General features: G+C 34.6%; 1 protein-coding gene across 9 annotated transcripts in view; it reads left to right on the forward strand.

Moving 5' to 3' along the window:
• Positions 1 to 13494, forward strand: part of SPEF2 (sperm flagellar 2) — a 76380-nt gene extending 62886 nt beyond the window's left edge. For 4 of the 9 annotated variants that reach the window (XM_032675009.1, XM_032675011.1, XM_032675012.1 and 1 more), the window contains 6 exons: positions 876 to 1058; positions 2719 to 2811; positions 3391 to 3564; positions 6713 to 6901; positions 7029 to 7151; positions 12311 to 13494. In XM_032675009.1, coding sequence (XP_032530900.1) covers positions 876 to 1058; positions 2719 to 2811; positions 3391 to 3564; positions 6713 to 6901; positions 7029 to 7151; positions 12311 to 12388 — 840 coding nt within the window. In that variant the 3' untranslated portion in view covers positions 12389 to 13494. Of the gene's footprint in view, positions 1 to 875; positions 1059 to 2718; positions 2812 to 3390; positions 3565 to 6712; positions 6902 to 7028; positions 7152 to 12310 lie in introns of those variants that run through there. The other 5 variants (XM_032675013.1, XM_032675014.1, XR_004354404.1 and 2 more) reach the window with 5 other exon arrangements.
• The last annotated feature ends 2573 nt before the right edge of the window (positions 13495 to 16067 follow it).

The raw sequence follows: 16067 nt of genomic DNA on the forward strand, positions 1-16067 counted from the left end.
CTGAGCTTAACTCACCATTTCATCATTGTGTGACTCACTAGAATCTCAGTAAATTTTCAATTAATAATAAGCGGCAGTGTTCCAGCCAGTGTCAGCACAGATGACATGTACAGTATTACCAAATTGTCTCACTGTGATGCCCCAGGGCCTTCTTCCTGTGAATACATTCTTCTCAAACTCTGGTCTGGAACAACCCAGACACTTCCCTTGACAAGGAAATCTGGGTGTAGGGCAGAAAGTTCTGTAGAGGTGCATAGTAGGGTCTCGCCATACCAGCGGTGCAGAAATGAACTGGACAGATTTGGTTTCCCCTGTCAAATACAGCCTTTTTAATGCTGTCTCAGGAGATTTTAGGAGTGTTCTCCTGTTTGTTTCTCCCTGTAACCAGCTCTGCAATGTCTTCATTGGTAAAAAGACACAAAGCATTTTTTCTACCACTGCTTTTTTCTAACTGACAATAATGCTGGAGCAGAGAAAGCCACCTGGTCAACACCTCTAAGAGTAACAGGGCCAAGGCACGGGACCAAGGATTTGCTAGATTTTGTGCTTATGCTGCTGAATTGTCAGTTCAATTCTTGGTGCTCTTGCAGACAGGACATGGCTTAGGGTGTCAGGATGATATCTCATAGGCAGTTTATATACAGAGCCCTATTTGGGGAGTAAGAGTATTTATTTAGAGGGCTATCAACTGACACAGAGTGGCCTGTGGCCTGTTTTTCTACTGATACATACCTTTTATATAACTGTGACATCTCTCTGCAGGACCTTGTGCTTCCTAGCCAGGAAAAGATGCAAGAATACACAGGATATTGAAGGAGTATGTTCATATGTTTATGCGCACGTATTTGACAATATTTATTATTCTGGTTTTATAGTTAGAAAATCTGGCATCTGCATTCTCAGTGAACGCAGAATTTACTGACTGGCGCAGATTCTTGGTAGCAGCAGCACAGCCTTGGCCAGTGCCATCTGTGACACAACTCCTCAAAACACTGCATAGCTTCAAGGCTGTTGATGTAGCTGAATCAGGCTTCGTTACAAAGGAAGACTACTTGCAGGTTATAAATCTTTTCTCTTTTGAATCATGTTTTGTTTTGCTAAACTCTCTAAACTGAATGGTGTATTATTGGGTTAATTCACATTCAGAAACTCAGTCTGAATTTTAAATGTTTTTGGGGTTGAGGGTGCTTTCTGGTAAAAAGTGTTTTCAGGAAATGGATGGCCTAATGATGTCCATATTTCCACAAATCAAGCTTACTTTTTACTTCCATTTCCTAGTTTCACCATTAATTTAAAGTAAAAACCCTTTTGGTTTTAAAGAAACCTTTCTGTGTGCACTTTGATGACTATTAGCTTATTTGACACTGAATAAGACAGAAAACTTGCTCAAGCAGAAATAAGGATTTTAGTTTCAGCTCATCAGCTGTACTTAATTGAAACATTTCTAGATTTTTTTTTCCCATTAATTATTTCCTCAAATTAAGATTGTTTTTCAGACCTTGAGTACCTGGAAAATTATAAAATTCTTTGATCTTTTCTCGGAAGATAGATTCTATTTGAATTGTCACATAGTTTAGCGAGATTTTTCAGCGAGCAAGTTTCATGAAGGAGTATTAAGAATACATTTTTCTTCTTTTAGAAAAATTCTGCTCATTAAATTTTCACTTACTTTTACTCTGCTTTCTTAATCATAATTAAAATGACTGCTGTTTCATTCTTTTAGTCCATACTAACTATGAATATCATATATATATGTGTCCATAGGTATATGTGTATGTGTGCACATGTATACACAGAAGATGTACAGTTCTGCCAGTTTGCATTTGTCTGTTGATATTAAAAATAATTTTCAAACTGTTTTAAATACATTTCGTAGGACCTTTATTGCAATTTGTTTTCCAATCACCTAGTGTTGGCTTTCTTCAAAAACTAAATAAAGGCTGTGTTAGTTCAGAAGTCTGTCAGTTTCAGAACTACTTTGATTAATTTCAAACTTGTAGGGGTGCCTGCCAATCCCTACCCATCCCTGACTTGCAAAGAAACAAATTCTGCAAAGCCAAAAATTCCACAAAAAGTGCAGGTCTATCTGCACCTATTTTGCTATTGTTGTAATTTTTACTGAAGTGTGAGAGTTCAAAAATAAGCTAACAGTTACAAGGCATGCAGACTGAGAATGTGCACAGGATCTTACAGTCTGTTCATGCCTATCCTGTTTTAGATCTAGTTGATATTTCCTAGTCTAGTATTACAGAATTGGTTCTGAGCACTTTTAATTTACAGCTGTAGCTATAGCTCTGTAGGCATTAGAGGACATGCTCTGCAGGCATTACATTAGTTATCTTTTTGGGAGCAGGGCAAGCATGAGAAGAGCCATGACTCCATCCTTCATCATCCTGAATTGTGGGCAGTTTCTTCTAAAAGTACAGTTCAGACAAAAGCTATGGAGGTAGCAAATGGTATCCTAAAAGGAGGAAACCAGAACATGCATTGAAACTCCACATCACATTTTGCTTTTTCGGCAGTGTAGTTTACCACTATGTATTTTCAAGAGCATAAATTCACTTCTCTCCTTCCTAATTTTCAGTAATTTCTCAAGTATCTGTTATAAAGAACAAACAGCTACTTAGGAATTAAGCTCTTAGTAACCTGTCTGTTGAACAGTTAAAGACCACCTTATTTTAATGTGTGAAAATTAACAAACTTTTTTTTTTTGATCAGGTTGGCTTATGGTTTAATGGAGATGAAGATCTAAGCACAACAAAAAGTTGCACACAATCTGTGCCTTTAGATAGACTAAAACACCTCATAAAGGTAACTAAAAACATAGTTTTTTTGAAGAGACCACTATTCAAACCTGAGAGGTCTCATACAAAAGTTTCTTGTGTCTTTTTTTTTCCATAATTGCTTTAATGTTTCAGTGTTTTTTGAGGTCAGGTGGTGCTTCAGAATAATGTAGAAAGGAATCTAAGAATTGTCCTGCTAAAGTAGTCTATTCAGAATTAATTATTTGTGCTCTTCGTTGAACAACATTAATTTTGCTACACAGTAACCAGCTTTGTAAAGAATGGGAGGCAAATGATCACTGCATAGACCTTTCCATGAAAGAGGGAGCTAATAGTGTGACCTGAATACAAAAAATGCTTTGAACATGTTTGTCATGATAAAGGATTTTATTAATTTTTCCATGTTCTGTGAAATTCAATTTCTGTTTCCTTGAATTACTTAAACACACGATTTATCTGGATTTACACAGCATTAACATGCTTTTAAACACAGTATCTCTTATTAGGAGTAATTATTGTATTTCATGCTTTTCTCTACAGTCCTTGATTTATATTCCATTAAATTCCACTCATGGAAATTGGTTTACATATTTTTGTCCTTTTATAGTTTTTCTTCAGTTTATTTGCTGATACCAGAAAAGATCCTGCTCTGCTCGACTATACTGAGATGCTGCTTTATTTTGCCTCCCACTCTGATCCAGTCGAAGGTGTATACAGAGCACTTAGCATTGCTACTGGAACATATGTTCACAGAAAAAAGGAAGCCTCTCATCCATGTGCGGTAAAGTATTACAGTAAATTACTAGAGAAAGTAGTAGTGCTTTCAAATTGTAAATTAGCTATATTTCTGTATATTTGCTTATCCTGGGTATCTCCAGTCCTTACAAGTAATCTCACTGACTTCATGTGAACTCTGCAAATAGTTTACTGACTTTGGTAGTAATACTCAGAAGTATCCTTCCAAAAGTCTGGAAATTTGCTTGCCAAATAATAGTGAAAGTTTAAGATATTTACTAGTAATTACTCCTTTTACATATGAATATAAGGTAATTCCTTGGCCTAGTCTTAGACCACCAGTCAGTCCCCAGGAATTAGACTGTAGTGTGACTGTAGTGTTATCTACAGATGCAACACCTGATATTATTGCTGGTCTTACTTTATTTTCCACTGTGTTTCTTTGGGGTATTTAGAAGTAGATACACCTTTGTTGTTATTTTCAAGTGTTTAGTTTTACCTGTAAACCAGAAGATTAATTAGTTTCATACAAAATAATTTTTAAATTATTTTTACAGCTGTGATGAATGTATTCTCACATCAAATGAAACTCGTCCTTTGAACATTTTTGGTATTTCTGGAGCATGTTTTTATTCTTAAAGTCTCAAAATTGCAATTAGCGCACTGCTTGCATCAGTTACTTATTATTGAAGTACAAGTTGTTTTTTTGAGACATACATTACTTATCTGTACACACCTTGGAAAGAACATACTGTTCCAGATAATAAAATGTTTCATCGCCCTGTCACAACCACAGTGACTGTAGAATTTGCCCAATACTTACGGTACAGCTGAGATCTCTAGAAACAGTAAAGAAAGGGCATTATTTTACTACACAGTATAATCATATACATAAGCATAACAACATATTATCACTTCAAATGACAAAAACATATTATACTTCCCTGTATTTTATTTGGCACAACAGAGTTTTTGTACATTGGAGAGAGTGAATAAGACAATTTCCTTTTCACACTTTATTGGAAGAAGCAGAGCCCAGTGTACTCCTAATTAGATACTGTGGACCTGAACTTAGTTTCCCACATTTCAGTGGAAAGTTCTAACTCTCATCTCATTGGATATAAAGCTACACAACCTATTCTCCTCTTTACCAGTTTCTGCTGGGTTTGATCTGTTTGGTTGAAGTTTTGTAAGATATATCTGCACTGGCATTACCACCTATGTGTCAACAATTTCTTTAGGCTCTGAGTCACAAGTGAAGGTGAACGTTTGCCTTCAACTTACAATGAACAACATATCTCTGAGCAGAAGGAGTTATATCCCATCTAACCTGAGAATTTCCTCATGCCTAATTTCCCACTCAAGGCATTGGCTCTGTGAATCTGTGCTGTGTCCTGTGCACAATGTATTATACAGACAGTTTGTGTGCCTAGTTCATTTGGGGACCCTCTTAGAAACCTGGGAATATCTAAGAATTAAATGTTAAATCTTGCTTGTGTGGATTCTCTTTGACTTTAGAACTGTCTATTTTAGGTTGGTGCTCAGAATCACAGGACTGATAGAACATCATTTTAATATTTTCTTTCTTCTTATGCCTTGTGTTCCATCTTTGTGCACTTTAACAATAATGTTGAATACAGACAAAAGAGAACAAAGGAAATCCCATTCCATTGAAGCAAATTAGTTTTCTCCATTGATTTTAGTAGAGGCAACATTTCATGCAAATTGTTCCACAAACACAAGCAGGCAAAAAGTAAATTGTGTATTGATATTGTGTCATGTTTGAGCCAAGCTCCATCAAACATAGAGAATTCTGAAGGCATCCAAAGTGGTTTTCAGCACCAAATTAAGAACCTAAATCTTTGTTTCCCTGCGGGTGTTTACATGTGATCTAAATATCCCAGTTTTCACTACAAGTACTGGAAATTTAGTAAATATTATCAGTGGAATATTCATCAGTGAAATATAAAGAGCTGTGCTGTTTACCTCTAAGAAGTTTTCTAATACAGTTTAGGTAGCTGGCTTATACGTAGGCATTTATATAGCTGCATCTCATTTGTCTCTTCTCTTTTTCTTGTTTCATGCCAATAATTGTAATGATTTCTCATTGGTAACTGCCTACAGAAATGCATCTGAAACTTTCATGCTGTTAATAAGAAAAGCTCAGACAAACATATTTTTGAGACTTCTTTAACTTCATAGCACAGACCCTCTCACTTAAAATGCTTAACTTTTAAGTCTCAATAATGTTGTTGTTGGCTATGTAGGTCTGAAAGCTAAATGTAAATGATGCAGTGGGAGATAAAAAACTTCAGTGCGGATATCTCAACTATTGTGTGTTAAAAAGACTGTATAAATGACTCTGCTCCTCTTGTGTTCAAAATTACATGTATTAAGGCCTAAGGCACGTAGCACAAGTGTGACAATCTCAGCAGTCTCTCCCTCCTAATGAGGAGAGAAATGGTTTGTTCAATTAAATGCAATTTCCTGTTGTTCTTAGTTGTTAGTCTACACAGTGGCATAATCTAGTCAAAGCATTGTTCACCTGTGTGGGATCCTTTCTCATCTTTGTGCTCACAGATCTCTACTGCAGGTTTGGTTTTGGTTTTGTTTGGGCTTTTTTTCTCTTTGGCCAGCCCTTATATCACCACAAAGCTAACTCGTTGCTTGCTTAAATAAAATTCTAATTTTTCTGCATAAAACAGAAAATCTCATCTTTTTTTGTGGAGCTGCTGAGTCTATGTTAACTGTTGGCCAAAATAGAGTTCTTGCAGTGACTCCTTCATTTGGACTAGAAAATTCCTACTGTTTTTTTCATGTGAACATCCAGAATCCTGAAGTTTACTCCTTATATAAACACAAAGTTCTTGGTATTGTAATTTGTAGCTATTAAATATTTTTATGTTTTGTTGCTCTGAGAAATATTAATTTTTCTGTAAAATGTTGGCCACATTCCTGGAAAAAGCTGTTTATTAAATTTCTACTAATGCCAACATTATGGATATTTCTGGACTCTTTAGATCTATTCCTTCATCCTACAGTGCAGTAGATAATTTTGTGTGAGTTGATGATTTTTGTTTTGCAGGAACTTAAGTCTGAAGTGTAATCCATTGATCCTTAATGAATGTTTAACTGAAACAGATGATCTACTGATAGACTATTTATATCCAAGTATTATACATTAATTTTCTTAGGATTCTCCATACCCCAAAACATTGTCAAATGAGAAGACTTTAAAAGAAAATGAAAAAGAAGTCTTGAATTACACCGGTGAAGGAGTAATTTCAGTGGCAACTCTATTCAAAGTATTTCATACTGGAGGAAGAAAAGATCAAGATAATCATAGATTTAGCGATCTGGAGAAGGCAGGCAACTATGACGAGGTAGGCAGATTGATTCAAAGAAGGTTTTGTAGCTTGCATTATATATTATATAAATACCTGCCATAATCTTTGCTTTTCCACCAATTTTTTAAACAATAAATTGGCTATGTATTATTTTTTCTTTAAGCATTTTATCAAAATATACAAAGAATTAGGTATTGAAGATCTGACACCTATTCCAGTTGAACTCCTTTTGATTCACTCCTTCATGAAAGACTTGATCAACAGCTATCAAGGATATAAACTTCATGTGAGTATTGCTTTTTGGGACCAAGAACTTTGTAAGCATATGTATTTAAATTTATCCTAGAAATGTAAATGTAATTTGTGTAGATGCTACCAATTTGCAGTGTAGATCAGCTGTACAGCTGTAGGTTAGATCGGTTGTTTTCTTGTCCATGAAAGACTGTGCTGCTTTCTAACCTATTTTTTGTACACATCTGGCTGGCCTGTAGCTGCCTACAGGTTTTCTACTGCCTTGTCACATCCAGCATTGCCTTTCTCCTTACCCATAGGAAGGATACTGGTTGTTTTATCTTCCCAACAGGATCATATTGCATGACACTACAGGATATGTGATAGGTCGTGTTCCATCCCAGGCCAACTAGGCTGTGGAAAAGGGCATTCGGAGGTAGTAGAGGACCAAGTGTTCTTCCCTGCCATTCTCTAGAGCTTCCCTCTTACCTGCACCTATGCTTAAACATGCATTAAAACAGTTGCACATAAGGCAGGTTTGGGCCAGAGTATAACCCTACTTAATGTGTCAAACTATGGCAAAAATACACGATATACGGGGTCTAAGAAAATAATGTGAGACAAGATGAAAGGTTGCTTGCATTTGCATGCCCAGAGTTCAAATATAAACAGTCTTCACAGGTTTGAGATGATCACCACCAAGGGCACATAGCATCCCACAAAATCTGAATAAGATAAATTATACTTCAGGGGTCACTTGCACATTTTTCTGAATTATATTCATCACTTGTAGGATGTGAAGTGCCCGGTATTTATTGTATCACTCATAATCATTTTCAGTAAAAGATGAGATATAAGAATAAAAGAATATATTTACTCAGTCAAAGTGAGGGTTAAAAATTAATTTACTATAATAGGAAGAGATAGAAAAAGAAAATGTAAGACAAAGACAACACAACTGAAGATTATAACTTTCAGTGGGTATCCTGCCTATGTTGACATCTCAGCCAGTTTGGGAAGATAGACACTATGGAATGTTAGGTCATTCCTCCCTTTCCTTCCTTATTCCTTCTTCCTGACCCTTTTAATTTATTTAGTACTTTGTTTTCTAATTTGAATTCTTTTTCCATCCTCACTGAATTTCTTGTAGGCCAAAGCATTTCTTGAACCAGTTGTCTGTATGTGTTCCATCTCAAGAGTTGTTCTTCACACAAACACCTCACTGACTTTGTTACATTTAACATAATGCAACCTCTTCATGTAGACCAAATGTGACGCAACCTAAAATAATACTTAACTAAGGTGTAAACTGAGAAAAGCCGTATCTATATGCTTGACTATTTACAGCAAGGGTGACTTTTTTTGAAATCTCTTCATACTAACCAAGAGCTGCAAATAAAAAGCACAGCATCTATTCTTTATTAAAATTTCCAATCTTTCTTTACGACTTTTAGGAGGAACTGTTATATAGCTTAAAGAGTAGACTGTAGTACACATTGAAAATTTATTAGCTACCATTGATCACCTATGTTATTTCTGGCTGGTAGGATATATTCAGAGCACTTCAGTTATAAAAATTTTCACTCTGTGAGAAAAACTGTAAGATAGTGTATATGAATCTTGGCAGTAGCTGAGGGCTTCAGTGTACATATTCTAGCCCAAAGGAGTTTTCACCTCTTGTTTATATGTTGGTATCATTGCACTTAAATAATACATTTTTCCGCTTTTTTGGCAGGTTTGTTTGATGCCTGTATCTCCTGACTCAACGGTTAGGTGATGCAGAGCTTCAGTTCTCATTTGTAATACTTTAAAATGTTCTCTTGAAAAGGCTTATGCTGACTGTATCTCAAATACAGTACTCTGCGGTTTCTATACTTAAACCAGAATATTTTATTCCTTGACTGTATTGTTAAATACAGACTGCTGTTTTATGCATGAAATCAACACTTCATAGTCTTACTTTCAAGTTCTGACTAACTGGTGAAGAGTTATGACCACAAGTTCTTAAATCAAGTTTACAAAGTCTTATATTCATCAGCAAACAAGCATAGAGACCCAGGGGCCATTGTTAAAAGTACCTTACAATTCTAGTCTAAAACATATGAACTCCAAGAAGAGTCTTCCTCTGCCAATTCCATATTTGGGGAACAGGTAAACTTTTTTTCTTTCCAAGACATTGCTGAAGTAAGTAAACAATATTTTTACCAACAATTATTTCTTCAGAAATTCTCCTGAGAGATGTCTAAAAAAATGAAATTCAACCGCAGTGCTGTTATTTTGAGATCATTTACAAGATAAATATAGCAAGTTAGGGTGTGGTTTCTAAAGTTAAAGTGTTTCTACTAATGCAGTCAGAAATATCAGAAAATAAAGTCTTTTGCTGAAAGCTATAAGTGGGATACCTAGCTTACAATTTTTTTGAGTTAGGACACTTGATTCCTTTGGATCTTGATGATCTGTTCAATTTTAACCAATACTATCTCTCATAAAAATATTTTTTCAAGATGAGATATATTCTTGTCTTTTGAAGGGATTTTGTTTTCTCAGTTCAGGTACCAGTGGGCTGTCAACATCCTACATGATGATGACCTTTCTGATCTTTCAGCCTTTTCAGTAAAAATGCCAACAAAGAAAAAGCTTGGAAATGCTATGACTTTTTCATCTGGTCTTTCCTGTCCTGATTACAAATCTTTCTGGTCCTGACTAGAGCTGTCAAGTGGTTTGCCATTAGCAGCACATATTTTTTCTGCTTATCACATGAAATTTGTTACTTGAGTAGTTAGATGACACCTATATGTGTATGTTTATGAATACACTTCATTACATTCCAAATTAAATTTTCTTTAAATACCTTTGATAATAAATGAGACAATATTTTTATTAGACCAACTGATTCAGGAGGAAGAAACAAGCTATTCTGCCTTTTCCACTGCATGGGTTTGTCCATTTGGTTTGTTCAATTAAAGGGTCTTCTTCAGGCCCTATATTATTTATTGTTACAATTGTTTCATCTGTTCTGAGACTGTCACAGATACAGAACTAGAGAAACAATCACACATTTCAGTAACTCTGCATTTTGATTCCAATAAATTTAAAGGAAGAGCCTGGGATATATTCTTCCAATTTGTAATGCTTAGTGCAGAATCTGTTAATTTGAGTGAACTACTTTCTTATAATTACTGAGGATAACAAGGTAGCTTGATAATTAGAATTCAGTTTATTGATATAGAAATATTATGCATTGGATAAATGATGTTACATGTTTTATCCTGCTTTCAAATCCTGAGTAGTCCTTTTTAAAAAGCTCTGGCTTTGAAGATAGGGATATCGCACTGTCTTTCTATACATCTGTGTTTTGAATACATTTAACATAGGCCCTTGCATTATGCTTATTCCTTCTAAATTAATTATCATATTATTGTTGTTAATTCTGTTAATCATTTCAATAACATAACTCAGATATTTATTCAAATAGGAATTCCACTGAAATAAGATTTCTATTAATGTATACTTAACACGTCTATATCAAAAAGTTTTATTAGTGTGCTGAGGAATTATTACAAAACCTATTTATACTCACAGCAGCCATTTGATGTTACAAGACTCAACAAACATTCAGAACTCCACATATAACTTAACGAAGTAACCTGTTCATACAGATTATATTCAGTACATCTTATGACCTGGACCATATAGTTCATAGTCAATGCTTTGACAGAAAAAAGCACTGCTGAATCACTGTCTAGTCATAGGCTGTAGTTGTAATACTTGTGAAACTTGAGAAGCTTTTTTCATGTGGTGTTTTAAATGTCTCAGTGTGCAAGAAAAGGAAAATTTAACAGTGTTTAAATACCTAGTTTAAAGAGGAGACCTGTGTTATGCTTCTTTTTATCATGTATTTCATCACTAAAAAATCTTAGAAAATGAAATGTACATGAACAATATCATTTCTTACATTCAAAAAATATAAAAAAAATTGTTTTGGAACAGTAAGTTTGCTTCATTAAACATAAAGTAAATCAGTTGAACTACTGTATCTCCAGTGTTTTGACAGTATTTAAGATTACATTTGCTAATATTTACTGTTGTGGAACTGGAATTGAAACTCCTTTTTCTGACTCAATGTGCTGAAAAGGGCCTTCTCCTACTGAAGTATTTCTTTGAGTCAAAGATAAACATTAGTCCTGCCTTCTAAGTCAAATGACTGGTAAAATTTTCTTTTAACATGATTCTGCTGTATTCACTGAAATACTTCTGATGTTTTGCAAGCTTGTGAAGCATCCTTTCCATACAGGCAGTTCTTGCTTTTGAAAAAAGGCTGTATCTTCAAAATATGCACAAAATATATATTGAACTATATATCTGAATTTAAACTAATTTATTTTATAAAAATTCTGACTGTTAATTATTTTTCCAAAGGAAAAAATATGTTTATTGACAATATTGGAAAATGCTAATAAGTTAAATTACTATTTATCTCTGTACTGAACATTCAGCTTGGGGGTTTTTTTAAATGAAAAATTCCTTGTTCATCCAACTAAGACAGTGAATAAAGTTGCTAAAATTGGAAATAGAAGAGATTGTGCTAATACAAAATTATTGAAAATTAACAAACTGAACAATAAAGAACTGAACACAAAATCAAACTAATGAGGGTATGTATTCTTCCAAATGTTAATTACTTATTTTCTTTTATATCCATTTTCTGGAATTGTTTAAGTTCAGCCTGAAATATGACATATGTGAAAAAAAAAAAAAGAAACTTTATTGGAGAGTTTGTCTTTGTATGTTCTGAATAACATTTACTGGTTTAAACAACAGTTTTAATACCTCTCTTTAGGGACATGTTTAAGCTGATGTTTAAGATCTCTGTTTACTTTAAGAATTGCATTTTAGCACATTGCAGTTCTGTAAAGCCACCAAAGGCAATGAGATTCTGGGGATAATATGAAAACATCATCTCAGTGATATTAGTACTTAAGCTGATTGACAGCATTGGTTTTAGTGCTCTTCTGGAAGAAAACTTCTGTAACCTGGAGAACATGTAACTTATCTCCACTGAAGTTAGTTTTTCATCACAATTTTCTAGTCACGAGTTAGAAAGCTCACCCCATGGAAAGAAAGCTCACCCCAGGGTGTTATTATTACAAGTTTTAAGGTGGATCAGGCTGCAACATGTAATGACCTTTTAACACTTCTTTTTCCTTTTCATAGGACGTTAAAATCTTTCTCCAAAGACCTAAACAAGCACATCCTACTGATGGGGGGGGAAAAGCGTTAAAACATCATTAAAACATACATTAAAAACGTCAATGTATGAAAAACTGTTGTTCATGAACATTAGGAAATATTTTTTTGAAGTTAGTAAGAAATGTGTCTTACATCTCCAGTCCTCTGTTCCATGAGAGAGGTTTTTTTGTTTATTGTTGTGAGAGCAAAATCCCATTGCAATTACACATTTTCTGTTACTTTAAATTTAAAAAAAAAACAAAACCACCAACAGGAAAAGTTATGGTTTACTCATGTCAAATAGTATAATGATATTTCTAAATAAAATTAAACCAATTTCTGAATGTAAATAAAGATGGTAATGTGTTCATTAAGAGTTGGTTTAAGAAAAGGAGATGTCCAGTTCTTCTAAGTAAACTAAGATATCTGCTCACTTTTTGTTATGTGTATAGTTTAATATTTAGTTAATTAAATGTTGTAATCAATTCTTTAAAACATGTTGCAATTTGTAGCGAATAAAATAAGTAAATGAAAACACTGCTTTTTTAAAGATCAGCATCAACCACCAAAAGGGCATGAAAACAGGGTGCCTGTTGGCAGCAGAGATGATGACTCCTTGCTATTCAACCTTTCTATTTCTAACCTTCCACTACATCTCTGTTCTGCTACTACGTACTAAAAATCTGCAGGCTCTTCCTCCACTGCAGCACCAGGCAGAGCCCAGTGGTGTGGGTGGCACAGGATCACCTCCCCTCACAGCATGTGGCACAGACATGCAGCAGCGGGGCAAGCCGTACACCATTTGTGGTTCCACTGCTAATTTTGCACATCACATCAGTGGCTGGAAGAGTAAGGGGGATTCCACACCACTGTTTTCAGTAATTGACCAAGAGTCCTTTTTTTTTATTCACATGGTATATTCAAGGGCACCGTGTTCTCCAGACAAATGTTGCAAATTTTCATGTGTGATGCATATTTGTCTAAAACTCTCTATGGCATACCATGACACCTAGAAGATGTTGCCTTCTCTGGCAGATTAAGCAGAGTCTTGGTCAAATGCTCTCATTTATGGCTGAAGTGGTTGTTTCTTCTTCTATATCAAGTGTGACACTGTTTTTTCTGGAAGTTGTTCTGGAATAGATTTCAAATAAATTTTCCTGTTGTTAGGATGTTTGTGTTTCAATGTAGTTTTATTCAACTTTCCCATTCTCTTGTGTCTGGTGATGGATAACTATAAAATGATAGTTTTTCATGGAACTTTGTGACATGCATTTCAGAACACTCCTGAATTAAAAATCGAGATATCTAATAAATCTTCAGTTTTCAGTGGTATTCATTCTTCTGATCTACCGTTTCAAGTTTTCTGAGGACTAAACATAGGAAACAGGTACCTGTGATTATCTGAACTCAGTATAGCATCTAATTTGTAGTCTGTCAGCTGCCCAAGATGGTAGCTAACATTGGGCATTCTACATTGTTTTACTAGCCTAGAAATGTTGTTAATAAGTAAATAATTCCAAGATGCCTGGTCATATCTGAACACTGCTCATTCATTCTGGAGTATACTTTTTTCTGGATTCAGCATTACCCTGGTAAAAATCGCACAAAATATTTAAATGTTCCTTTCCCTGATTTGATTCAGCAAAGCATTCAAGCATATGATGTTCTCTAAGAATACAAATAGTCCCATTGAAGTCACATAGGGAACTACAAACCTTTCCCCTTTGTTGAGAATGCCATCTGCAGAGAATGTTTTTTACATTTTTAATCTGTCTTTATTAGTTTTTAGCCAAGTATGTATGATACTGTAGTACTTGCATAACAGTTGCTGATGTCCCTTATGAGGTTTCTAGACTGTCTTCTTGAAATGTAAAAAAATTATCTATTCAAAAAACAGTAGTAGCATACAAAAAAAAAGATAAACTGGCATAGTTAAGGTTAGACAGTGACTAACAGACCATATAAATAAATTTATCTGGTAGTAAATATTTTGTCGGATTCTTAGAACCTGATGTCAATAATGGTGGGTTTATTTCTTTGTTGATTAAAGAGAGTAAGATTTTGAAAGGAAAGTTAGTCTACAGGTAGCAGATCAAAGCATTTATATGTGATATACTAATCTCAGAATAGAACCCAGTGAGATTGTCATTTCAGGCAAATAATGTTGTGTCTCTTCACTCTACCTATTTTGTCTAACCACACCGGCACAGAAACAGATGTAACTTTGTTGTGCCCCCGCAAACCATGCTGAAACCTCAACATCCTCATTTTACTTGTGACAACAGACTTTATGATGCGTACAAATTAATCTGCTTTGTTACCAGAATCATTTCTTCACATAACATGTACAAGTTGGTCAAAATTTCGTCCCCAACATTTTTGAAAAAATTGTATGTATCTGTCTATCTATATTCATACAAGACTCTGGGTTTTTACTGCTCATATGAAAATATTACATGGATAGAAAAGAATTGCAATGCAGCTCTCTACCTCTTGCATGTTTCATAGTCTTTAAATTGTGCTTTTGTTCCAAATAAAACTAAAGAAGGCTAACTAAGAAACTAACTAAATAGTTTCTTAGTGAAAGCCAGCTCTAATTAGTAAGTGTTAGATTCTGACTTTGCATGCCGGACATTTCCATGTGAAAATAAAAAGGCATTATTTTCAGAAAGCTTGCCTACAGTCCATAAACCTGAATGAGGGAAGAGGGAACTTCAGCTACTGGAAATCATAAATTTCTATTTAGGTAAGATTTTGCAAGTATTACTCCTTTGTCATACACTATTTATACATTTTACCTATGGCCTAGAATGGGACATAAGATCATTACTGATAAAGTTTGAAATTAAGTACAGATTGTGCGGTGTCAAGTAATGAACGGTAAAGTGGATTCCAAGAAATGTCAAACTTCATGCACTGCTCACATACTCCTCTATGGGAAAAGGAGGGTATAATTTCAAAAGCAAAGGACATATCCCCTGACAATAACCACTCATTTTTGTCAACAGTTACTACTTGAATATAACTGAGTATCACAATAATTATTCAAGAGACTTGGAGTTCCCAGCCAAATGCTGGTACCCAGGTGTGAAAGAGGTTCTTGTTTTTATGAAGAGGGAATGCTGAGTAGATTTGCATTCAGATTTGGCAGTGGAGTTACTGTCATATCATGTTCAGTTTTCTTGTTTACAGTTCAAGCTGGATGTTGGAAACTGGAAAGTGTTCAGAGAATAATGTCAAGAATTACGGGAAATCATATTTTGTATAAGAAAATTCAAGGAACTTGGTCTTCTTACTTTATCAAAGGAGAATGTAATGGGGTTTCAGGTATCACTTTTACAAATTCCATGTGAGGCATCTTCAAAAATAACAGGTTTCAAAATAACAAGCAGATTTTTAATAGGAAGTAGATTGACTGCTGTAGCAACTAGCTAAACATGCCATTTTCCTCATCAGAGTTATAAAATCAAGATAGATAATTCTTTTAGATCCAGGTTGTGACAGGAACTGAAAGAATAAATAACTGCATACTTGATGTTAAAATACATAATTAAAAACTAAACCTGAAAGATTAGTTTTGCTTTCAGTTAATTGTATGCAACGTGCTTGATCCTGTTTTCACAGCCTGCTATCTTTTAATGTTCTGTTTACTCTTTAACTTCACTTATGTCAGGTATTCTTGTGTATGCTGCATAGAAATGCTTGGATAGTTTGCTTTAGAAAAGCTGCAAGGAAGCTTACA

Source organism: Chiroxiphia lanceolata, chromosome Z (genome assembly GCF_009829145.1).
Source record: "Chiroxiphia lanceolata isolate bChiLan1 chromosome Z, bChiLan1.pri, whole genome shotgun sequence".
NCBI classification, from domain to species: domain Eukaryota; kingdom Metazoa; phylum Chordata; class Aves; order Passeriformes; family Pipridae; genus Chiroxiphia; species Chiroxiphia lanceolata.